Source organism: Lontra canadensis, unplaced genomic scaffold, assembly GCF_010015895.1.
Source record: "Lontra canadensis isolate GAN:19392208 unplaced genomic scaffold, GSC_riverotter_1.0 scaffold8, whole genome shotgun sequence".
Classification (NCBI taxonomy): Eukaryota; Metazoa; Chordata; class Mammalia; order Carnivora; family Mustelidae; genus Lontra; species Lontra canadensis.
In genome coordinates, this window is record NW_022631002.1 from 13,752,482 (window position 1) to 13,779,060 (window position 26,579).

Here is a 26,579-nt window from a genome sequence, read left to right on the forward strand (position 1 = left end):
CTGGGAAAAGTAGCCAATACCTAGCCTGAATACTGCATCTCTTTAGAAAATGCCAGCTAGGGGGTGCCTGGGTGGCTCAGTGGGTTAAGCCTCTGCCTTCGGCTCAGGTCATGATCTCAGCGTCCTGGGATCGAGCCCCGCATCGGGCTCTCTGCTCAGTGGGGAGCCTGCTTCCCTCTCTCTCTGCCTGCCTCTCTGCCTACTTGTGATCTCTCTGTCAAATAAATAAATAAAATCTTAAAAAAAAAAAAGAAAAGAAAAAAGAAAATGCCAGCTAGGAGGAAAGGCGTCTGCTTCTGAGTTTGGAAAAGGTAAGCTAGGTTTAAGTGGTGTTTGGGACCATAGATGATCTTCATTAGGGTTGTGGGAATGGACCCACAAAGTTAGCATCGGTCCTTTCTTTAATGTCATAGTTATGCCTCACTGACCTGTAAAAGCCCAAACAAGGCATCTCTGGGCTGCCTAAAATGAGGAGCACCCTCCCTTCAGAAGACAATCTGCCAGAAGTCCCTGCCTAAAATTTCCACCCAGGGCTCTCCTAGATCACTTCATTTGCTATAATGAAATGGAGAGAAAAGCAGAAAAAGGCCAGTAAAGATAAAATTAATTTATTTGCCCTCACAACTCCGTGGGCCGCACTGGGCCCCATAGTCCTATAAGCATGCCCTGCAGCAGTGGGCTGGGAGTCCAGTTCCCTGGAGTGCCTACTCCCTCGTCCAGAGCTGCCTTAATCCAGCTCCCTGCTGACCCCATCATCCTGCTCCCACATGCAAGAGGTGCTTAGGTTCACCTGCAGCAAACCCAGGCCTTCCTCTGGCAGTAAGGACAAGGCCTTTTGAGTTGGCTGCAGCACAGACCCCTGTGGACCTGGGTGAGCAGGAGGGCAGGCGGGTTCAGTGCAGAGAGCCACTGTTCTGCTCTTCAAAGGCCATCTTGCCCAGGAGCTGGCTGTCCAACTCCACCCCACTCACAGGTAGCTGGAAGAAGTTCATTTCGGCTGCTAAGGCTGCCATGGCAGAAGGGTCCTGGCCAAACTGAGCTCGCAACATCATGTCCATTTTCTCCAGCCTCCTCTTGAGCCGCTTGGCTTCCCGCTCCCGGATGAGCCGAGCCTGCCTCTTCTCTGGGGTTTCATTGGCCCGCTTCAGCCTCATAGCCTCCCGATCCCGTTGCAGCCGGCGCGCCCGCTGCTCGTCTGTCTCCTGCATGCGCTGCAGGCGTTTGGCTTCACGGTCCCTCATGCGCCTCACTTCCCGCTCCTCTGGGGTTTCATTGTCCCGCCGACTTTTCTTGGCTGTGCGCTCTCGTTCCAGACGCTGCAGCCGTACTTCCAACGGCTCATTCTGTCGGCGTAGGGCCCACTTGCGAACGCTGGGGGTCTGTGCTTCCAGTAGCTTCCGGTAGGCAGCACAATTGTTACACACAAGCAGAATTCCAGCAGGGTACACAGGAGGGCTAAAGGCAATGTCCTTTCCCTCAGCGCTGGAGGGACCCTCACTATGGGCTGGGGGTAGGGATTCCATATTAAGTACTTCAGGGAGTTTCTCACTGGAATACAAAAATTGGGGTTGTTAGGGTCTCCTAGCAAGGCTCAGGTATACAGCTGTGACTTAATGCTTGTCCTACTAGGCCAGTTGCTCCAAGTTCACCACTAGGGGTCAGATTTGAGTACTTGGGAGACCTCTGACCTCCCCCACCTCATACCTTCTCTGGGCTTGGGTGGTCTACCAAGTTTTAAAGCCCTCCCGGAGTTAGAGACTGAGCCACCTGCCAGATATCCCCCACAAATGTGCAGGGTTCATTCCAGCTGGCTGGTGGTGTTTCTAAGAGCTGTGCAGGGCAGTCCTACTGTGGAAATGGTGGTCCCTCTTAAGGTAGAGGCTGTCTTTAGGGGAGTCCACTGGCCCAACCCCTCCTGCCCTGGCCGACTCTGCATTGTATCCTAGGCAAATTTAACTAGGACACAATTCACACAGTTCCAGCCTTCCTGGGACACAGTACAGACTGTGTCCTCACATCAGGGGCCTTTTAGCTCCCTCTAACTTCTCTAAGCTTTATCATGAATGTTATTGGACTGCCCCCCCAATATCTTTGTAGATGAAAATATTACTCTAATAGGGAAAGAAATGAGAATTCATTTCCCTTTGGGGATATCTAATGGAACGGATATATTTCTTGGCTTCATTACTTGTATTTCCAGAGTCAGTCACCTTTGCATTACCTATCTCTAGCCTTTCTTTTGATTTGGGAAAGCGGAACCCACACCCAATAATTTGTTCCCAGAGCAAGAGGGTTAGGTGACCAGCTAACCTGTTAAACGTGGCATGGCTGGTAAAACGGGCTCCACACACAGCACAGTTAGACCTCTGGTCCTCCGAGTGGATTAGGAGATGACGACCCAAGGACCCCGGGGAGCTTAGGGCCCGGCCACAGACAGGACACATGTAGCTCTTGGCGCTCACCACTGCCGCAGTGTGCTGTAAAACAGAGCCTTCATCTGTCAGCTCAGGCCTCCTTTAAAGTAATCTACACCCAGTTAGAAACTGCTCTCTGGGAAATGTCCCTTTTCCTTAGTCTCAGAACAGGGATTTGCAACAATTCTCCCTGCTTAGCACCTGGAAAAGTAAGAGTCTCTTCTGTTAACGGCCCTTTAGAAGGGCCAGGCCAATCTGATTATTGTTCAGATTTCATTACAGTTTTGACTATATTCTGGAACATGTGGCTGACTTGTAAACAACAGAGCTCCAGAGACAGAGCCCTCTTCAAAACCTGCAAAGAATTCATGGATGGGATAATTTATGTCTGTAGCCTCACACAGTGCAGGTACAGGTGCATATTAAGGGAGCAATGAAAGCCAAGTGTAGAAGCTGGCTAGGAAGACTGGTATCCAAAAGCATTTTGTCCTGCCTTTTCTTAAATCCTCTGAAAAACAATCTTCTAAAGAAAGCCCTCCCTTCATGAACCAACTATGTAAAACCCAGGCTGCCATGTGTGCTAACGCCTTTCTAATACAAATCACAAGGCAAAGGTGCTCTGCAACTGGATCAGAGAAGAAAAGAGCATGAAAAGCTTGTGTTCTTCTGATCCCCTCATTTACACTTTTTCTAGTATTATAGAAACATTTATGTTAACTCATTTTTTCTTCTTTAAAACAAGGCCTCATTATTAACAGGCATTAGTTTCTATTTCACTATTTAAAATATGCATTGAAGCACCTGGGTGGCTCAGTGGGTTAAGGGTCTGACTCTTGATTTCGGCTCAGGTCACGATCTCAGGGTTGTGAGATCAAACCCTGCACCCTGCACTGGGCTCCATGCTGGGTGTGGAGCCTGCTTAGGATTCTCTCTCCCCCTCTGCCCTTACTCCACCCACCCCTAATCAATACATAACTGAACAAAAGTGCATTAAATAATTTGGAAAAAATATATTTAATTTTCAGAGTGTGTCTGTCTGGGAACCCAGAACAGGTTTACCCAACACATTCCACTTATTCTTTAAAACATTCTGGGGACTAGAGTGGAGTCTTACTGGAAGCAACAACCCAAGGTTCCCCTGGGAGCTGGAGGCAAAGGCTAAACAAGGTGCTGGCACTCGTGTTCTGGAGCGCGTGGCTCCCCAGCCCGTACCTGGTACACATGAGCAATCAGCTGCTCCCGACTCCCACAGTCTAGCTGGCAGAGGGGACACTGGCAAAGTCCAAGTAAGGGGTCAGAATTCAAGTTCCCTGTGACCTGCAATTCAACAAGTAGGCAATTCATTAAGACTGCTTACCACTCTTTGCCCTGCCCCTACTTCTTTTAACAGGGTGTCCTGTTAAAAGGAACACAACCTGATATCACATGTTATTCTTAGGTTCCCATTATGGACTGAAGGGAAAAGTAATAGGGAAAGGGAATCACATTTACTCCTATCTTTATTTTCCCCAAGGCTTCCTGCCCTGAGGACACAGGGCGGCCCTAAGAGAGCTGATCTATCCCCCACTCCCCACAGTAAACTCTGCAGAGAGAAGATTCGCTTTCTTCCTGCTGTGCTTCTTGCAGGAATCCTCAGGAAACACATTAGAGAGAAGTTGGCACCGCAGGTAACACTCTGACTTATATTTGCAAGCATATTTAAGAGTACACTTCAGTAGTCCTTTACAAGGACTACTGAAGTGTACTCTTCAATAGTCCTTGTAAAAGTGGATATTCTGTCTGGAAAGAAGCAGGGAAGCTGTACCTGGGTTAGTGATACGTGGAAGGATAGGAAAGCTGGTGTGATGAGAGCTGTGTGTGGGGTTTGGGTAAATGGAGCTGTGAAGGAAGAAACTCTTCACATGAGGGCCTAGGAGACCACCAGAGGCAAGATCGTTACTGTGAATCAAGCACATCAGAGCCAAGTAGAAGGGTTGGGGGTCCTGAATTCGGGAGCTGTTGTCACTTGCCTCGTGCTCTGCCACTTCATTCCCACCAACAGGCTGTTCCGCATTTTCTAACTCTTTTTCCACTTTGACCACCCCTCCATCTTCCTCTGATGTGTGGGAAGAAACTTCATCTTGTGTGGTCTCCTCTTCATCACCCTCACTGTCACCTAGAACATACAAATTGGTCACTTGTTCTGATTTTTGCATGAATACATCTTGAGTTGCTTTCCATCTTAGAGTTTGTAGCTATAATGGAAAACATATTCAAGTCTTCCACAATGGAGTTTGTATCAATGTACAGTTGGTATAGTTGGGTACCAATCATGTTGCTGGAAGAGCTATAGCTATTGCTTATAATGCCATTTACATTAAAGAGAAAATCTCAGGCAAAATTGCATTAGACAACAGTTACTGGGCCCTGTACGTTATCCTAAAAATAATTCTTACACAATTCCCAAACATCTCATACTTGAAATCACACCTCCCACGCACCTCACACCATGCTCATTCCCACAGCACACGAACTCTGCCTTACCCACACTTCTCACTGATTCTATTACTTACTTTTCTCCATAACCCCCCTGTACAGTTTTTCCAATGGCATCACATGTACTATTCTATTCTGAGTCCCACTAATCCTTTCTCTCCCAACAAACCCTAAGGAGAAAAACCAACTATTTTTTTTCTTCCTCTTTTCAAGAAAGGAGGTAGTAGTAATGTCACCTTATAGGGAAAGGTTTGTTCAGTCCAGTGGAAAAAAGAGCACAGCAACCAACCTTAGGCCATTTGTTATGCTACCTGACTCAGGGTGTTCTTCCTCTGCTAGTAACTCAGAATTCTAGGCTAAATAAATCCATTGTTTCTATTGGTTCTCTGGATTATCTGGCAGATAACTGACTGTATTAAGTGAAGGGAACAGGCCATTCTTTAGGATGAAATATACTTTCTTGTGACTAAAGTAAGAACTGAGTTTGTTTTCATTTAGGGGGTAGGATGTGGCTATGGGGGAGTGGTCTGCCTGTGACTGGGGAAATCTGCAAGGTTTTTTTGGGCTGATGTTTTCCCCTATTCCTTATAAAATGGTAGGAGAAACATTAAAAAAAAAAACCACACACACAATAAAAAAGGGAATTCCTAAAAGGGAAAAAAAGAAGTGCTAGTACCTTGAAGATCACAAGAAGAAGCCAAGTCTAGGTAAGCTGTGAGACTCCAACCCCAACCCAACCACACTAAGATCCTGGATTCCTGGGCCTGACTATGAGCAAGAGAAATACAAGGTAGACTTCCACCTGTGAGACTCAGCTTTCCCAGCTAACAGCGTTTCTTGTCTTCTCTCTACTACTACCTTGTGTAATTCTGAAATCCACCAGCATCTGGGCAAAACTGATTATATTCCTTTTCTTCATAAGAAAATCTAACCAAATCATCCGCTAGTAGTTACATATGTCTCTATTAGATATTCTACTTGTTTGGGGGACTGTATTTGGGCCCTGTATGCCTTATTCCCTAGCCCGAAGCTTTCATCTCAATTCATTTAAATAACGAAGGACTGGAACAGATTAAATCATACCGTATTTTCTCACCAGTTTATTTGGAATGTTTGTAAACTTAGTCTAAGACAACATTGTATCAGACACATTACGTGAGTGATGAAAAAATCCAAACGTATCTCTCTACTAAAATGATTTTTACAAAATAAGTATGCCATCTAGGGGGATGATGCAGCTTTTCCAGAATGGAAGCCTATTAGACTTTCTAGATGTTGCCATTCCTATCCTGTTACTCAAACTGGTAGCTCCCACAGGTTTTCTAGAAATCTTTGGTTCATTTTTCTTCGCTATTAGATGCTAGATTATTATTGTTTTTTTGTTGCTAAGTTATTACTTAGAGTGGAAACTGTAGTTCCTAGAAGGTGCTGAATTCTTCTTTATTCTTCAATCCCAAATGTGGAGAAAAATTTAAAAATGTCACTCTGAATTGACAGTAATACCAACCAATATCAGATGGATGTGATTAGTAAAGTAAGAAGATCATTCTAGGAAATGTGTTTGATCAGGCAGCTCACGAACAGATGACGTCTGAGGCTCAGCTAGTTACCAGCCACTGTCTTTCCATCTCTTTCCAGGGATTTACTTAGGACTTGGTGTGGGAAGACCTTGACTTTAACATTTACTCCTTTTTAAAAATTCCATTAAAAAAAATTTTTTTTAAAGTCATCTCTGCACCCACTGTGGGGCTCAAACTCACAGCTCCAAGATGAAGAGCTGCCTGTTCTACCGAGCCAGCCAGGTGCTCTGACTTTGACTTCAGCACTTTATATGATGCATAATCTCATTAGCAAGGAAATCCTCTTATATAACGTTATAATGAAATCTCAAGCAAAAATTTCATTAATGCCACTCTTACATTTTGTTAATTATGAGTAAATAGATTCTAGGAGACAGAGATTCTTTTCAATTGACCTAACTCAGGGACAGGTTGAGCACTAATAATCCCTATACCCCTGTCTATCACAATCATCACAAACCTATCTCTGTATGGTACTGCACCAAATAAGCAGTCCATGAGTTAAAAAATATATATATAATACCAAACCTGTCCTCTCTCTGGACAAGCATATGCTCATACACCTTAGAACATCTTTGGGAACACTGAGGATCCACAAATCTTCTTCTTCATATCTTCCTCCCAACCCCCATGCACAATCCCCAGAGCACACACACTCTGATAATTCTTCTCCCATTGCCCTGAGTCATTACCAGAAGGTGCAGAACTCACTGCTACTGGAGTCCTGATCTCTTAGTTGTTGGATAGCTTGTCGCTGACTGCCAAGGTCTCCAGGAAAATCAGTTTTCATCATCGCCTGGCGGGCTTGCTCTTCTAGCCCAGCAAATACTTGATCCCCTGGTGGTCACAAGGAAAAATAGTCAGGCCACCAGCTGGGCAGCATGTATCCCCAGGGAAGCTGGTTGGAAAGTCAGACCATTCAAAGGTAGGAGACAGGCAGGTACCCCATGGTGGGGTCATCCATCACTAAGTCAGCTTGCTGCCTCCTGGACTTCTGGGCACCGCTACTCTTCCCGGGCAGTAAGCCAGATGCTCTAGAAAGCATCACTCGCTTAAATCCTCCTAATCTTGACTCCTTTCAAAAGGTAATCAATTTCTACTTTACAAATTTAACTTCAGAATCTCAATTCCATTTATAACCTTCCATCAGGATTGGCGAGACAGGCAGAAGAGGCAAAGTGAGAGGATGATAAAGATAGGGCAACAAATCTGGGCACAATCTCTGATTCTTAGTATACTAACACCATGGCCCTGGCTCAGTGTCTAGCTGCGACTACAAACAAGTGCTTCAACTAACCCTTACAATAACAATCTCTCTAATCTCATCTGTAGCCATCTTCTTTCCAAGACATGCTCTGGAAGTTCTTCCTTGACTCTACTTCTGTGTCTATCAGAATTAACCGCAAGCAAATCAACAACTGGCCGAATAGTAGATGAAAAGAACAAGTAATACATGAACTCATTTTTGCTGAGGAACAAACTCCCTGAAAGACAGCAACCAATTTGCAACAATATTTTATCAGTTTCCTTGGTCAACGTGGTCTGTTTTCTTTTTTCTTTTCTTGTATGGAATATCCAAAAGCCCTGGACCTGTCCTCGATTGTGCATTTACTTTCGATGAACTCTGCCTCGGATCTGTGTGGTTATTGAAGAGTTAACATTTAAGTGCTCTTTTATTTCCAAGAGGCCAGGCAGAAGGAGAAAAGAGAATTGGGTTTCTCGAGGTTTCCATTATCTCAGTCAGAGTGGAAACTACAGTCCCCATTCTCCAGCCACCAAGAGAGACTAATAAAAAGCCCAGTGAAATGTCTGACAATAGGCCAGGCGCTTTCTTAATGGAGAGAAAGGAAAGTAAACAGGCTCAGATTCCAAGACAGGATACAATGAGGTAGGAGAAATGGTCAGTTGACCTGTGCTATAAGTCCTTGGGCAATGAAAGAACTGACATGAAGTAGGCTTCATGTGATTCACTTTAGGCATCTGTTCAGCAAAAATTCAGTGAGCACCCATATGCTAAGTGTTAAACACTAATAATTACTATTTGGCATGTCCTAGTTCCAGGCTCTATGTTAAGTGCTTTATAATTTCTATCTTAAAGATTCTCTGCAAAACTCTATGTGTTAGGTATTCTTCCTACCCATACTTTACTTAAGAGAAAACTCAGGTTTATAGGAAAGCAAAGTATTTGAACCGAGGTCTGTACAGCTCTAAAATCCGTATTTTAAACTGCTTTCAAGCAGAGATGTAAGGTTAGATGGTTCATCAGAGTGATTTTGCTGAAAACAAACACTTATCTCTGTGAGAAGAATGGTACTGATCATAGCGATAATGTTACCTTTGTACCATAAGAGTCTGATGCTACACCTCAAATACCAAAGAAACATTCTCAGGGCCAGTAATTGACAAAGAGACCTATCATTTTGAGGGTTCTGATACCCTGTGGTAAGTTACCATGCGGGGGCTACTCTGATCAATACTGTGAGTGGGAGTAGAGGTGTTGAGGGTTCAAGTGAACTTCTAGCCACAAAGCCCTCCAGTAAAAGAAAAATAAGCAGCTTTAAGTCCATTTTTAAAATATCACAATCACAAACTGGGTATAAATTACTGCTAGAGAAGGCAAACAGTGAATTCTATTATAGCACCTCCTCACTCTTTTTGCAGAAGGAAAATACTTTTCTTCATGGTGGTTGTACTGTAACGACAAGACTATGGCCAAGTGGACTAGTTACTGAATTCTTCTGGATAGATGCATGCTTCCGGACATGGAAACTATGGGCAGAAATGGCCCTAAGGGACATATTATATAACAGCAGATAATTATCAAGGGGCAGACCATTCTCATCAGTGACACTTCTCATCTCTAAAGAAACCTACTCGGAAACAAACTAGGTTTATGACATACGAAGAATACTTTTTTCCCCCTTAATTACCAAGGGTAATTACCATTGGATTAGTAAAAGGGCATCTAAAAGGATGACTTTCCAGATCAACTAGTAATTCAGTTTAGACCCATAAACTTGAGCTCAACATTTTTGTCTATTGATGTTGTCTAATATTTAGGCCTTCACAGGACAGAGAAGAGTCTATCTAGAAGATGTCCCTATCTAGGACTTTTGCTGGCAATCTCACTTAGGATTGTTGGAATAAATTAATTTTGTTATTCCTTTTTGGCTGTTTGGAAAGAAAAACTATGCTCTTCTATTTGGTTCTATTCCTGACTTACAAAGGCCAATGGAAACTTTATTCCTTAGGGCTATTCCTATCAATATAAAGCAAAATATATAAAAATTATTAGAAAAGTGATTTTGGCTTATCTCATAGGAGAAGGTACATGAATGATCCTCCAGTAGTCACTATTTACCTAAGCTCTAAATCCCACTCTCCAGAATTATCCTTTCATAAAAAGATAGTGATACCTTTTACATACCTAAAAGTGTGTCATAATAACTCAAGTCAAATGTGATCCATAGAGATACAGGTGCTTAAGAAGTGTTACATAATTGCCTGCTTTTATAATGCTGAATTATTATTTCCTTCTATCTTGAGACTATTGGAGTAGGTTAAAAAAAAACCTCAGGTCCCTAGATATTAATGTAGGGCAACCATCTTATTTAACATAGGTATTTATTTGTCTATTAATAGCTGAGAACAAGTCGTCTAAGCTCTACAGTAAAAATGAAGGTGCTAGCTCTTTTTTTTGGCGGAGGGGGATGGTATGAAATCAAAATACTGTTTGATTTGGCTAAGGTTTTTCAGACCAGACAAGAACAAGGCCATTCTAGCACGTTTGTAGAACAGATGAGAAGGCTGGGATGAAAGTTACTACAAAGGCAAAGATTTTACAATTCTCTGTATTGAGTCCTTGGTGCAATTAAATAAATGCAATTTCTGGCTGACTAAAATTAAGTGAAGCAAAGCAGCTAAAAAAAATTCTAAGAGAGTAGATGTCAAATTCAGAAAAAATGAGCTCATCTTGGGAATGAGGAGCTTAGGATTCCATTCCAGCTGACAGTCTCTAAAACCCAAGGTGCTACCACATGCTGGGAACACAGCCATTTACCTCACAAGGATGCTGACAGAACGAACAAGGACAAAACAAGTTGTGCTTTTTGGAAAAGAAGGGACTTTAAAGGCTTTTTTTCCTACTTGTCTATAAAAGCTGAGAAGATTTTACTGAAGTTCAAAGTTTTTAGTTTTGTTTGTACTTTGCAATCTGAAAACAAAAGTGTCTTAAGAAAAAGTTTTTCTTAAGGAAAAAAAAAAGTTTTCCTTTTCTTAGTGGTTTGCTTGGCATAAACACACCAAATGAGAGTGTATTAAGGGACTCTATTTTCAACCTCTCTAGAAACAGCTGACAGAAACTTGTACTCAGAAGGAGGTGAGATGAGGAAGGTCTAACAGTCCATCCACAGTTTCTCTGAGACTAACAATTCTGGGCTTTTATTCAGAAAGCTCTGTGTCAAATCTGTTAATGAACTGAACAAACTATACACGAGTATGCCTGGATGTTTCTGGGGAAAGGAGAAATCATGACAGTAATTTAGATACAGAGACAGTCCTGAGGAAAGCCGAGTAACTGCCAGCGCAGCCTGCCCATTGGCTTCTAAAGTGGATCTGACAAATGCTGTCAGGCTACAGCGGTGGGATTCTTAATACATTCTTTGAGGCAGGCTTTGAGCTTCATGCCACACAATCTCCTTCCCAGAAGGCAGATGTAATGGAGCTCAGCCATTACTCTACTCAAGTGCCGACTGGCTTTAACATTTCAGCAAAGCTTGTGCAGACATTCTCACCTCCCAGACCTTGAGTCCATTCCATTTACTTTAAATAGATGAACAGCATTAAATTCAATACATTCGACTGGTTCCATTTCACTGCAAGGAAATAGGAGACTCCAGTGGCCAGAAGACTGAAATTACCTATTCCTACTTGCCGTTATTGTCATGGGCAATGAGAAGATGCCCTTTTGAAAAAGGTAGGATTGGCTTCAGTCCCCGCATAGTCATTAGGTAGAAAGTCCTGAGACGCCAGCAAACCTCAGTGTCTTTTCTTCTTTAGTCAGGCTTAGTCCATTACCTGAGAAGCCTCCACGGTTCCCTACCCAAATGCATCACGGCCCTTCCCCGGGGGTCTGCTTTTTAGTAGCAGGTGAACATTTCTGTTCACAGCCCTCTAATGGTCCCCAGCACAGAGCCCGCACAGTTCCACCCACTCTGCCACGAGACGCTGTTCACGCATTCTGGAAACGGTATTTCTGCCACTGTGTATGTGTGATACTCTCTTCTCCATGGCCTGTGTGTCCCTCTGTTTTCTGACCTAATGCCAGCTCATCCTGCATTCGGCTATGGTGGGAATAGAGTCAGCGGTCAGATGTAAGCTCTGTGGACACAGGCACGGACATATCGGCCTTCACTGGCTTCCCCTGGCCTTATCACAATCATGCCATCATCTCCGCCAGCTACTCGCCTTAAATCTAACCAAGTCTTTATGGACAGGTGCTTTTACAGGTAAATGCCCAACTCCTGTGGCTGCCTTATTTGTGAACACCTCATCTCTACTAAAAGTACCTTTCCTGCCCTGCCTTCTTGGGGTCACATCTGTGTCTTTTATTAATACTCATTTTCAACCAGAGAGAAGACTATCTTTCTAAACCTCTGGGTTGGATTACCTAGGCTAGAGATACTGCTCTTGACAGTCCTCACATTCAGGCCTACCCCATTTCCACTGTTTTAGCAGCAATTTCTAAACCCTGCCTAAACCACTCATTCATCTTTGTATTAAGCAGACTTCCACTGCCACCTATTCCAGAATATACTCCTAGAAATATCAGAGTTGTTCTCTTATAAAACCTTCCCAAGACTTAAGTTGAAGAATTATTGTATATGGAGGTCTGCCACCCTAATCTCATTAACCCATACAGTGTTGAAGTCCTCCTAATTCCTCTGTTCGCACTGTTTCCTCTCTCTCTAGAAGTTACCCAATATGGTACATAGTACCTGACATCCGGTGTGTTTGTAATAAATTTTAATCCTCTTATCTTAAACTCCTTGACTAATGTATTCTCTCATATGTAGAGTTCTTTCCTCAAGAACAGGTTTTACTTGTCGTAATCATGCCACTGAATTCTCTTCAGATGTTGCTGTACCTTATTTAGTCAGTCCTCCATAACAATAGGGTGCTATCTGGCTCTTTTTCAAACATTTGGGTGAGGATGCTCATCTGCCCAGATCATATAGGAAACTGGTTAATTCCATCAAATCTGCATAGTTATGTTGTTAAAGAGACACTTTTGAATATCTTCTATTATAAGCAGTGCTAGACGTAGAGAGGAATAGCAGGAAATATAAAAAGGACATAGTCTCTCTCTAGAATTCTGTAGTCTAATTGATGAAATAAAACATACATATAAAACTGGTGAGAAACAATGCAAGGCAATAATCCATACCTGGTTTTCCTGTTACTAGTCTTTCTCTCATGTGATCCATCCCATATTCTGCTTCATAGTCCCCAAAACACTACATTCTAAATGTCAATCCACATGCTCTGCTTAAAACCTTCAGTACCTCCCTATAGTCCACAGTATATAGTATGAACTTAGACTGGTCTTCAGGCCTCTAATAGAATTTAACATCTCCAACCTCATCTTGTGTCCTATGACATCTGGATAAATAAAACTTCTGCTTCATACAAAGTCTCCTTATCGCCTGAACATATGCATCCCTTTTTTTTTTTTAAGATTTTATTTATTTATTTTAGAGAAAGAGAGACACAGGGAACACAAGTGTAAGTGGAGGGAGGGGCAGAGGGAGAGAGAGAGAATTCCAAGCAGACTCCAAGCTGAGCATGGAGCCCAATGTAGGGCTCAATCTCACGACCTAAGATCACAACCCGAGCCAAAATCAAGTCAGACGCTTAGCCCACTGAGCTACCCAGGCGCCCCTGTGCATTCCCCCTTATATCTTTGCTCACATGATTTCCCCTACTGATTTTATCTCTTCCTTCTTCTTTTTTTAAAAAATCCACTTCCTACCTTCTAAGGCCCAGTTCAAGTTCACAGTCTAGGGCCTCTTCCATGAAGTGTTCTCTCCTTCCTCAGTCCATGGAACTGTCTCCCTCTTCTTAACTTCTGTCGTACACACAGTCTACAGCACCCCTATATGGCACTCAGCATAGACTATCTTGTGTTTTTAGATATTATTTTATGTATCTGTGGCTACATTATAGCCTTATATATCCTTACATTGTTTTATTGCCCTGGCATCTAGCACAAGGCTTTGTACAGATATCCTATAAAGGTTTGTTAATATGATCAAGTACATCTACTAAAACAGATTTCTAACACCTCCAGCAACCACATTTTAAAATCTTGTTCAAACTCTTTAACCCTATTTTCCTTCACGAACTAGTGTGAGCCTTTCCCCTAAATTCAGATGACTCTCTCATTTCAACCCTTAATGAACCCAGGTTCCAGAAGACAAAACCCAGTACTCACAGTGAACTTTATTCGGATTTGTCTGTTTCCGACGGGACATGTTTCCCTGATCCGAGAGCTCTGGCCTTTCCCAGTTTCACAACTGGATATGTTACTACCTCCTTGTAGGATGCTGACCTATAATAAAAAGGATATTGTTACCACATGTCATTTCTGCCAGAAACTAGACAAAATTAAAGATAAAAGAAGACTTTAAATAATAGTTATTAAGCATATAAAACTCACCAGTTATAAATAATAGAATTTTAAAAAGAAAGAAATGAATAGATCTCTAGCACAACATCAAGATCCCAAGAAGTTTAAGAGGAGACTCCTTCAAAGAATTTAGAGAATTTCACTCTAAATCTATCTGTGGAACCCAGAATACTATTAAGTGATCATGATCAAGATCAGAGGATAGAAAAGGAAGCAAAAAAACCCAGGCAAACAGCTTCAGAAGCACTGCAGGCTCAAAGGGATAACCCCTGTGAATGCAAAAGGAAGCAAAAGGGGGTGGCAGCTCACGTATTACACGCCCACTGGAAGTCAGGCCCTGCAATCTGCACAAATGGGAGCCTCCAGACGTTTTTTCCCAAAAGTTATCTTGTCTGGAGGTGATAAAGCATCCCATCCCTGTGAGACAGGAAATGTCTCAAAATTTTAGGCATCTATAAATGACATCAACATGGAAAATGGAGCCTTTATCTAGTGGGGTACGCACAGTGCTGAGCACTGTGGATGACAGGGCACTAAAACCAATTAAGCTTCCAATGTTGAAGATGAGCTCTCACCAGAACAGCCAGATGCCATCCACACTGTTGCTAATTCAACACCCCAGTGTAGAACATCAATCTGGCCCTGCTCACATGCTTTGGAGTGGCGGTCAAATTTAATAACTTTAGTGCCTCCTTTCAATTCAGCCTCTATGTAGCAAGAGATGAGTGGGAAGAACAAAGAGAAAAGCTCCCCACATGAGAAGTGCTGAAGAGACCTGCATCTGCTTCCCTGAAATTGGAGGGAACAGATACCTAAGCCTGGAGGTTCCTGGTTAGTTTTTAAGAAAGACTTTCCCAGCAGTAAGTGTTGTTAGAGAGTCTGAAATGGATTAGTAGTGAAAACTGTGAAATTTTCTATGAAAGCACAGTGAATAAACAGATTAAAAAGAGAGATTGTCTTTCCTACCAAAGACAAGAATATGGATCTGATCACCCTCTAAGTTTTCTTTCAGTTCCTGCATTTTCAAACTGTACTTACATTGAATAAACAAGTAGTTCAATGCCTTACAAGGCCTTATGAGAGGCACCGCTAACTATACTTGGCACTGCAGGTAGTAAGACTCATCTCCAGTTATGCCAACTAACTCCTCAGTGTAGCTAGAAAGGACCTCAGACCTGTAATCAGATCCTGCCTCCCCTTACCAAAAGAAGAAAGAAACCGCAAATGGCAAAGACAGGCCTCCACAGGAAGTGGCAAAGGAAGCAGCTTTCGGGCAGTCTTCTATCATATCTGCATATCAAACATAGTTCTTTTTCAGACCTTAAATTAAACAACAACAAAAAACAACCAACAACCCCAACTCCAAAGGCATACAGTAAAAATCAATGTTAACTAGTTAGAGGGCAGTGTGTATTCCTGTTCTAAGTTTTGTTTGCCTAGGTCATTTCTTTCTAATCAAGTAGTTACTTTATTAATGGAAGCAGTGAAGGCATATTCACTTTGGGTCTTTTCCTATAACTCTGTGGAATCACAAAGTAGAAAGTTGAATAAAATGCAGGTTGTCTATCATTTTTTCCTAAAATTTGCAGAACTACGCCTCTCTATTATATAAGGGAAAAAATGAAATATTAACTAATCTTTAAATTTTCTCTCTTCACCAAGATTAGAATTTGAAACTGTGAGATAAAAGTAATGACGATCCTTCCAAATGAAGACCAAATAACTTGAGACAGGCTCAATTCAGATCATCTTGGTGAGGCAACAGTTCAATACTAAAGCTACAAGTCAGAAACACAGATGAGTATCTGCATATTTAAATAGGCAGTGTCCACTCCACTTCACAATCCTCCTAGTGGCCGAATGGGGAACTGACCAGATGGTACCCAATGAGACTTCACACCTGAGGGATTAAGGGGAAAAACAGGAAAACACCCCTTCCTCCCTCAAAAAAAGAAAGTCCGTGGAGTCGTGGACTCTAGAAAATAAAAAAAAAGAAAGTACATACACACATAAACAGCAATGTAAGTGCATTCTTGACTATACAGCAAGATCTCAGAAGTTAGACAACAGTTTTATAGGCAGTAAAAGCTAAAATTCACAGACACATTGCCTTAAAGATCACGCATTCAGTTTTACTTTTAACACTGCCTCAGCTCCCAAACCCGAATCTAAAACCAACACAAAAATGTAAATGGAGAGCCGCCTGAACATCACCATCTGGAAGAAAAAATGGGACAGGAAGAAAGGTAAACAGTGAGATTCAGGTTTACAAGGGATTCTATGTAAAAAGGAAGGAAGCTTTGTCTTTAGACAGAGGTTATGAGTCCTTTGGAGGGGGGGCCAACATCTCCCCTTAACATTATCCCTGCTCTCCCACAGGTGTTAGGTTGCAGCTTCCAGAACACACCACAGACTTGAGCATGAAAAAAAACAGGTGAAATCCAATCTTTAAAAAAAAGAGGGTGCACTCCCACCTCCAGCTCTGGTGCAGTTCCCACGGAGCAAAGTAAACTCGCCTGAATCCCAGTGATTTTTATCTGCCAAAAGGGAGAGGACAAGAAAGCCGGTCACGTAGCTGCCTCACTGACCCTGTTCCCACTTTTCTTTGGTCTGGAGTATGTGTACCGAGATGGTCCTTTTGGCTTCTTCAAGCATGAGCACAGGTAGATTCCCAGGAATTATCGACAAAAGCCAGAGGTCTTCCGAGGCGGCTCAGACAAACCCTCAGACGACACAGTCTTCTCAGAAATCTAAATTTAGAAGCCGTTCTGCGAGACCGCGACGCGGGACTGACACCCGGGTCTGCACTCCCACGCCCATCCTCCCCTTCCCCCGGCTCCACCCCAGCCTGTCAGACGCCGGGGCCGCCCCGGCTGTGCCCGGCCCTGCCCGACCTGGGCCCACCGCGGGAGGGCGGCGGCGCGGACGCCCCTCCCGCGCCCGAGACCGCCAGAGGGACTGAAAGAGGAACGGCCGGTGGGGAGCCAGCCGGGTCCGGCCTCATCTCAGGAACCCGGCGCTGGGCGAGCGTCCGCGCCTGGGCTGCCCCCGCCCCCCGGCCAGAGCAAGCCGGAGCCCCCTCCCCAGACACAGACAAAAGGACCGACAGCCGGCAACAAGAGGGAGGGCGAGGAGCCCCTGCATCCTCAGCCTAACCCAGGAGGGGAAGGAGACGGGGTTCTTTTTACCCGGCGCCTCGGCGCTCTGCGGCGCTCCGCGTCCGTGGGCCCCGCCTCCGGACAGACGGACCGCCGGACAATGGGCCCCGGACCGCAGCTCTGACTGGCCGGGCCGGGGCTCTCCGGGACTGAGCCCCGGCAGGCGGAGGGCGGCTTCGAGCCAAGCCGGTGGCGGGGAGCCGAGGGGCGGCGCTGCAGACGGACAAAGCCAACGGCAGACAGACAGACGGAGGGGGAAAAGATGGCGACGCGGGCGGCGGGAGCGCGCTGGTCGCGCACCCGCAGCCAGTGAGGCGCGTGCACGAGCCTCTCCTCTCCCCCTCCCCCCTTCTCAGGGCTGGTCCCCCTCCCCGCTCCCCAGGCGCGCGCCCGGTGGCGTGGGCGGGGCTTGAGGGGAGAGGGGGGTCTGGGGAGGCGGAACTTAAGGGAGCATCCAATCACAGACGTGTGAGGGGGGCCTCGCCTCCATCCTCGCGCCCCGGGGACCACGCAGCTTCTCCTCCTCTTCTGTCTTTCTTCATCCAGGTTAGCCCCTTGGCTCCCCTATCCTTTCCTGGACCTGAAAGTCACCTCCGGTACTGGTTTTTTACCCCACCGTTGAGTTTAGCCACAAAACCCACATCCCCCAACCACAGCTCCACCGCAGGCTCCCCCTCGCCTTAGCTCAACCTTAGTCTCTCCCCCAACCCAAACCCTCTTCCCTTGGTTCCCCCTACAATTCGCGGTTTTTGCGACCCCCAAGGTATTTAATGTGACCGAGACCTAGGGGCCACGGACCTTTGTGGGAGGGGCCAAATTCTGCTGTCAGAATCTCAGAAGAGAAAAATCTTTACATTTCTTTTAGGCGTTTAAGTCTCCAACATGATTGTTAACTAGTGAAATAACAGTAGCTGTAGACCTAGGGGCGTAAGATACAGAGCAGAGTAACTTTGGCACGGTTGCCACTTAAGGGGCATTTGGGGCAATTGAAAGTGGTTAGACTAATTTCCCAATAAGACACCTCCTTCCCTTGTCATCATCCCTATTTCCTCACTGCTTTTCCTTTTCCCCCTTTTATTCTGTCTTCTTGTGGAATGCCTAAGACTGCCTCTAACACAGCTTACCTGAAGTAGGGGATGCGGTGAAAAGATGGGACCTGGTAATAGAAGATCTAGCCTCAATTGAATCCCAGCCCTGCCACTGACCAGCCTGTGACTTTGAGCAAGTCCCCATGCTGAACCTCTGCTTCCCAAAATGTAAATTGGATAATAATGTAATAATTCGTAACCTCTGCTCTCAAAGGGCTGTTGTAAACAGAGGATTTAGTAAAATGAAGATATGAAAGCATTACGCAAATAGTCCTTGTGATTCCTGGCCCCAGGAAGGCAGAAGAGCTAATGAAGAGGCTGACACTTGTTTTTAAAGCAACAAGTCCTGGTATTTGCATAAAGTGTTCTTGCAAAATGTTTTTCCCATAAGTCTCCAATGAGATGATATTATTTTCTGCCTCTTGTGTTTAATGTGAGAGAATGGCTATATTGAAGGAACTCAGGTTCTTCACAATTGTGTGGTAAATAGGTTCATTCATTCATTTTATTGTGGCTGGGATATTTAGGTAGAAATTATTAATCTTTAATTTCAGTTAAGGAAACATTTTAATTTCATTTTAAATTTTAATTCCCAGATAACCAGAAAGTGGAATAGTCTCATCTAACCAGAAGTTTTTAAAACGGTTTCATATAAGAATGCAAGGTGGAATAAATTGCATTACTAGTTATTTACTCAAAGGATACAAAAATATTAATTTGGATACATGCACCCCAGTGTTTATAGCAATATTATCTACAATAGCCACATTATGGAAAGATCCCAAGCGTCCGTCCACTGATGAATGGATAAAGAAGATGTAGTGTGGGGTGACTGGGTGGCTCAGTCAGTTAAGTGTTGGATTCTCAATTTTAGCTCAGATCATGATTTCAGGATCGTGATATCAAGCCACAAGTCGGGCTCTGTGCTCAGTGGGGAGACTGCTTGAGGTTCTTTCTCTCTCTCTCCTTCTGCCCTTCCCCCTCCTCATGCATGCACATGCTCTCTGTCTCTCAAATAAATAAACCTTAAGAAAAGATGTAGTGTGTATACACACACACACACACACACACACTCACACTAGAATACTACTCAGCCATAAAAAAGAGTGAAATTTTGCCATTTACAGTGGCATGGATGGAGCTAGAGAGTATTATGCTAAGAGAAATAAGTCAAAGAACAACAACTACCATAAGATTTCACTCATGTGGAATTTAAGAAACAAAATAAATGATCATGGGGGGAAACGAGATAGGCAAGCCAAAAAAATCAGACTCCTAAGTATAGGGAGGGGGAGGTGATGGGTTAAACAGGGGGTGAGGATTAGGGAGCATGTCACTTGTTGTGATGAGCAACCGGGTAATGTATGTAAGCGTTGAATCACTAAATTCTACACCTGAAACTAATTTAACACTGTCTCTTAACTAACTGGAATTTAAATAAAAACTTGGGGAAAAAAAGAATGCAAGCTGGAATAAACATTGGCTTTCATACTTAACAGTAATTCTTGATGAGTTTAGACTGAGCGATGCCAATATAGCTTTATTATGTCACTTTAAAGTTGACATAGATGATATTTGCAACATGAAAATAGCAAGCAGGTAAAACATTAGGAAAAAGCCTTCAGTGAAATTTCTTAATTTCATCATTAAGTTACTGTGTGAAGCTGGGCAGCTTGTTCTATCTCCTTGAGCTGCAAATAAAATAGGATCATAATAATGCTATTCTTATAACCTTCTTGTGTCTCTGAGGTGGTGTGACTCAGGGTTATAATCAAATATGGGAAAAATTACTAAATAATAATAATAAAAATTTCTTTTTCCTCTGTTCTCACCTAAACTTGTGGATCTAGAATACTTTTTCATTAATCATGGATTTTTTTTTCAGCTTCATTTTTTATTTCTACTTTCCCAGTCAACTCAGTTGTGCTATTATTTTGCCACTTCAACTCTATAAACTTTTCCTTGAAATATCTTCCTAATCTGTTTTATATTTACTGACTTCTACAATGAGCTCACTAGGGCTTTACAATAGTATAGGTAAGATAATTTAAAGAACTTCATTTAAACATTTATTAAGATAAAATTTTCATACCATGAAATTCACACTTTTTTTTTCCTGGTAAAGATTTTATTTTTAAGTAATCTCCACACCCAGCACAGGGCTTGAATTTACAACCCCAAGATTAACTGTCTGCTTTACCTTCTGAGCCAGCTAGAACCCCTGAAATTCATACGTTTAGGGTATGTAATTCAGTGGTTTTTAGTATATTCACAAGGTCGTGCAACATCACCATAATCTAATTCCAAAACATTTTTATTGCCCCAAATAGAAACCCTATAATCATTAGCAGTCACTACCCACTCTTCTTCCCCACAACCTTTGGAAATCACTCATCTACTTTCTGTCTCTGCAGATTTGCCTATTCTGGACATCTTACAGAAATGGAATCATACAATATGGGGCCTTTTGTGTCTGCTTCTTTCACTTGGTATAATGTTTTCAAGATTCATCTATGTTGTACATGTTAACATCCATTGTGTCAGTGCTTTATTCCTTTTTTTTTTTTAAGATTTTTTCTTTTTAAGTAAACACTACCTCCAACATAGGGGTTCTAACTCATGACCCTGAGACCAAGAGTCACATGCTCTACCAACTGAGCCAGCCAAGTGCCCCAATACTTCGTTCCTTTTTATGGCTGAGTAATACTCCACTGTATGAATATACTATATTTTACTTCCATTTGTCAGTTGATAGATATTTGTGTTGTTTCCACTTACCAGCTTTTCTGAATACTGTTGCTGTGAATATTTGTGTGTGATTTTTGAGTGAACATATTTTTTCAATTCTCTTAGGTATATACCTAGGAGTGAAATTACTGGGTCATATGATAACTCTAAGTTTTTGAGGAACTGCTGGACTGTTTACCAAAGTGCCTGCATCAGGCTCTCTGCTTAAATCAATTTATATTCCTACCAGCAATGTAGGAGGGTTCCAATTTATCCACATCCTAGACAACACTTGTTATTGTTTTTCTTTTTTTACTATAGCCATTGGAGTGGGTGTGAAATGACAACTTATTGTGGTTTTGACTTACATTTCCCTGATGACTAAGGGTGTTGAACACCTTCTCATGTGCTTATTACTGACCATTTGAAGAATGCCTTATACAACTCCTTTGCCCATTTTTAAATTGGGTTTTGTCTTTACAGTGTTGATTTTAAAAGTTGTTGTTTTTTCAATATTTTGGTTAGACTAGACTCTTAGAGAATCTGTGACTTCCAAAATTTTCTGCCATTGTGTAAGCTGTCTTTTTACTTTCTTGGTAGTGTCCTTGGAAGCACCAACGATTTTTATGTATGAAGTCCAACTTGTGTATATTTTCTTTGGCTGCTTGTGATTTAGGTGTCATATCTAAGAAGCCACCTCCTAGTCTTCAGTCATGAAGATTTACATCCATGTATTCTCAGAGTTTTCTAGTTTTGGCTCTTACATTTAAGTTTTTGATCCATTTTGAGTTAATTTTTGCATAAGTATGAGACAGGGAGTTTCAAGTTTATTCTTTTGCTTGTGGATATCCAGTTTTTCTAGAATTATTTGTCGAAAAGTCTATTCTTTCCCCATTGATCTGTCTTATTATCCTTGTTGAGTATCAGTTGACCATAAATGTATGGGTTTTCTTCTGGACTTTCAATTATATACCATTGATCAATATGTCTATCCTTATGCCAGTATCATATAGTCTGGATATAAATCTTATATTTTAAGGAGATTGTTTTAACTTTTGAGTTTATATTTAATGTATTTTTAAATTTTTTAATGAGTTTTATTTATTTATTTGGCAGACAGAGATCACAGTAGGCAGAGAGGCAGGCAGAGAGTGAGAGGGAAGCAGGCTTCCCTCTGGGCAGAGAGCCCGATGCTTGATCCCAGGACCCCGAGATCATGACCTGAGCCAAAGGCAGAGGCTTTAACCTACTGAGCCACCCAGACACCCCTTGAGTTTATATTTAGAATCTAGATTATATTTTCATCCCTTTGGAGTCATTTAAGAAAAAATTAAATTTTCTAGGATGATTGCAATGATGATAAATGCTATGGAAACAATCTGATTTGAGAACTCTCTTTTGACCTTGTATATGAACCCAAATCAGAATCATAATCATGACTTAATGCATTTTTCTTTTCATTTGTTGATGAAATCAATATGCATGAATTTGAGGTAAAACCTGAGGTAAAACCAGGATGCGAATCATTATGGATAATGGAAAGTATATAACAGAAAGACTAGTCTCAAGATCTGGGTCAAGATCTGACCCTGGTGCTTACTGTTGACCTTGGACTGATCACTGTAGCTCTGAGCTTCACTTTTTTCCTATAAAAATGAACAATCACTTCTGACCCATCATTGCTTCATAGGAATGTCATGAGCCTCAAATTGAAATAATGTGTTTGTAAGTAACTTGTAAACTGAAAAATACCATAGAAATATTTAATATTTGTATGTAGCCCCAATTAATGATATTAATAAGTTCTCTGAAGAAATCATCCCATAGGTGCTCTAAAAAATGCTCTTGATTTTTCTATAGGCCTATGAAAATGTCCAGACTGGTCCCTATTTTATATTTCTGAGACTTTCCCTTTTATTATTATTATTTTTTTTTAAAAAGATTTATTTATTTATTTATTTGACAGACAGAGATCACAGGCAGGCAGAGAGGCAGGCAGAGAGAGAGAGAGGAGGAAGCAGGCTCCCTGCTGAGCAGAGAGCCCGATGCGGGGCTTGATCCCAGGACCCTGGGATCATGACCTGAGCTGAAGGCAGAGGCTTTAACCCACTGAGCCACCCGGGCACCCCTCCCTTTTATTTTTTAAAATATTTTATTTATTTATGAATTCATTCGTTTGAGAGAGTGAGGACAAGTGGGGGAGGGGCAGAAGTAGAGGGACAAGCAGACTCCCCACTGAGGGTTGAGCTAAAGTCAGACACTTAACCACATGGGTGCCCCAAAACTTTCCCTTTTCTAAATATTAATGCTTAAAAGAATAAAAACAAGGGGTACCCAGGTGGCCCTGTCAGTTGAGCGTCCAACTCTTGATTTTGGCTCAGGTCATGATCTCAGGGTTGTGAGTTCCAGCCTGAGTTAGCTCTATGTTCAGCAGAGAGTCTGCTTAGCATTCTCTTCCTCTGACCCTCACCTGACTGTCTCTCTCTCTCTCAAATAATAAATCTTTAAAAAAAAAAAAAGTTGGGGGGGAACACATGGATGGCTCAGTCAGTTAAGTGTCTACCTTCAGCTCAGGTCACGATCCCAGAGTCCTGGGATTGAGTGCCCTGTCAGGCTCCTTGTTCACCAGGGAGCCTGCTTCTCCCTCTCTCTCTGCCTGCTGCTCTCCCTACTTGTGCTCACACGCACATTCTCTCTCTCTCTCTGAGGAATAAATAAATAAAATCTTTAAAAAAAAAAAGGAAAAAAGACAAATTACTCTCTGCCCGTCATCTTTCCCTTCTCTCGTACAAAATGTATAGTACTTTCTTCTATTGCAACAGTCAGCAAAACTTTTCATAAAGGGCCAGTTAATAAATATTTTATTTGTGGGCACATAAGGAGTCTGTCACATATTCTTCTCTCCTTTTGTTTTTTGTTTTTTACAATTCATCACTGCTGCACAAACCATTCTTAGCTGGAGGGAGTGTGCAAAAACAGCCCTTCCTGATCTTGGCCTGCAGGCCTGTTAGGGATCCTTATTCCACTGCGTTCAAGCACTGTATCAGGTTTTTGTTATGGCCTCTAGTTATAATCATTTACACAAAAAAGAGTTACTGGTTAGTAAACCAAAGACATGTTATGCATTAATTTTTATCCTGAGAGCAAAACAGAATTTTCAAGAAAAATTATGTGAGTCAGTTTGATTTTTTCAATTATGTTTTGCTTCTGAATGAAACTGGTCTGTTCAGCCATGGACAGAGGTACTGTTTGGATAACTGGCTGGTGTGGTATGATTTACACTGATGTGCTCTAGGATCTAAATAATTAGGACAGAATACAGGTGATGAATGGTGAATTGAAGCAACTGTTGGGTAGGAAGCAATTTTTCTAAATGAATCATCTCACTTCTTTCTTTTTTTTTTTAAAGATTTTATTTATTTACTTGACAGAGATCACAAGTAGGCAGAGAAGCAGGCAGAGAGAGAGAGGGGGAAGCAGGCTCCATGCTGAGCAGAGAGTCCGATGCGGGGCTCGGTCCCAGGACCCTGAGATCATGACCTGAGCTGAAGGCAGAGGCTCAAACCACTGAGCCACCGAGGCGCCCCTGAATCTCACTTTCAGCAAGACATGGGCTCCGTGACATTTTTCACTCATCTTTACTTTCATGGTTTGAGTAAGGTTGCAATTATGTCAAGTTATCCAAACTTATCCAGACACACTGTGCTAATGAGGGCATGGGGAACTAGAAACTCTCACACACTGGTGGCGCTGTAAATTGATGCTTCCTCTGTCAAGGGTGATCTGGCAATAACTATTAACGTTAAAAATATACCTACCCTTCGATCCTTATGCTTCTGGAATTTACCTGTTAAATACAGTCCATGCAAACCAGTATCTAATCATTGCAGCATTGTTTACAGAGGCAAAATACTGGAAATAACTTAAATTCCCATCAATAGATCGGTGCTTAAAAAATTATGGTACATATATATTGGAGGATTATGCAGTCCTTTAAAGAATGAGAATTATTGACAACTACTGATATGAACTTTTATCTTAATGTATGTTATAGTTTAGGTTATGGTGTAGTGTGCATAGTATGCTACTACATGTCTAAAAAAAGGGTATGTATATACATGTGGTTTTACACACATATAATATCACTGGAAGGATTTTGAAAGCATTTAACATTACCTATTTAATACACTGTTCTAAGAGCTTTTCATAATTAACACACTTAATCCTCACGACAACTTTATTAAGGTAGATGATATTACTCCATTTTACAGATGAGGAACTGAGGCACAGAGAGATTAAGTAACTTGCTCAGGGGCACCTGGGTGGCTCGGTGGGTTAGGCCTCTGCCTTTGGCTCAGGTCACGATCTCAGGGTCCTGGGATCGAGTCCTGCATCAGGCTCTCTGCTCAGCAGGGAGCCTGCTTCCCTCTCTCTCTCTCTGCCTGCGTCTCTGCCTACTTGTGATCTCTGTCTGTCAAATAAATAAATAAAATCTTTAAAAAAAAAAAAAAAGTAACTTGCTCACAGGCACCAGAAGCTGGTAACAATGGTTATTCTATTTCTAGAGGTAGGGACTAAAAGACTAAGTGGCAGAGGAAGGAGACTTAATGTTTATTGCAAAACTTTTTTCAGCTGTGTGTGCATGTATGCGCACGTGCATGTGTGGTTGGCTATTTATGCTTTACTGTAAAAAATGTATTTTATAAGTTTATCTGCACCATTAGGAAAATGGGCAAAAAACTACAATGAGCCCAGTATTTACAAACTAGTCAATCTTACTAAGGTTCAAAGATATGCAAATTAAAATAATTTCTTGTTTCAAGAAGATTAGAAAGATTGACAATGCCCATAATTGGAGAGTATGAGAAAATGGGCACTCTCCTACACTATCATAGGAGGATAAAATAATAGAACCTTTTGGGAGAGAAGGCTGGTAATGGCTTATACTAGTTTGGTAAGTCTGCTGTAACAAAGTACCACAGACTGGGCTGGTTAAGCAACAGAAATTTATTGTCTCGTGATTCTAGGGGTTAGAAGTCCTAGATCAAGGTATCACTAGGGATAGTGCCTTCTGAGGGCTTTATGGAAGTATCTGTTCCAAGCCTTTTCCTAGCTTCTGGTGGTTTGCTGACCATCTTTGGTGTTTCTTGATTTGTAGATGCTTCACCTCCATCTCCATCTTTATTTTCACTTGGTGTTCTCACTGAGTGTGCATCTGTCTCCAAATTTAACCTTTTTATGGGGATATAGGTAAGTCATATTGGATTAGGGCCCACTCTAAGGACTTAATTTGAACTTGACTACCTCTGTAAACACTCAATGTCCAAATAAGGTCATATTCTGAGATACTGGAAGTTAGCACTTTAACATATGAATCTTGGGGGACAAGTAACATGGGAATCTGATTTTTAAATATGCATACCCTTTGACCTAGCAATGCCACTTACAAG

The 26,579-nt window shown here is 42.3% G+C and overlaps 1 protein-coding gene across 10 annotated transcripts; it reads right to left on the reverse strand.

The window, feature by feature from the left end:
* Positions 1–592: 592 nt before the first annotated feature.
* On the reverse strand, positions 593–17,641 carry ZNF821 (zinc finger protein 821). Of its 10 annotated transcripts, XM_032854027.1 has the most exons (10): positions 17,345–17,639; positions 16,782–16,906; positions 16,631–16,693; positions 15,359–15,446; positions 13,962–14,078; positions 7,181–7,306; positions 4,424–4,569; positions 3,627–3,731; positions 2,311–2,477; positions 593–1,548 (listed from the first exon to the last, which is right to left on the reverse strand). In XM_032854027.1, exons 5-10 carry the CDS (start codon positions 13,999–14,001, stop codon positions 894–896), a joined length of 1,239 nt encoding a protein of 412 aa, XP_032709918.1. In that variant the 5' UTR covers positions 14,002–14,078; positions 15,359–15,446; positions 16,631–16,693; positions 16,782–16,906; positions 17,345–17,639; the 3' UTR covers positions 593–893. The 10 variants fall into 10 exon arrangements, with proteins under 10 accessions (XP_032709918.1, XP_032709919.1, XP_032709922.1 ...); XM_032854028.1 differs by lacking the exon at positions 16,782–16,906; XM_032854031.1 differs by lacking the exon at positions 15,359–15,446.
* Between the last annotated feature and the right edge of the window lie 8,938 nt (positions 17,642–26,579).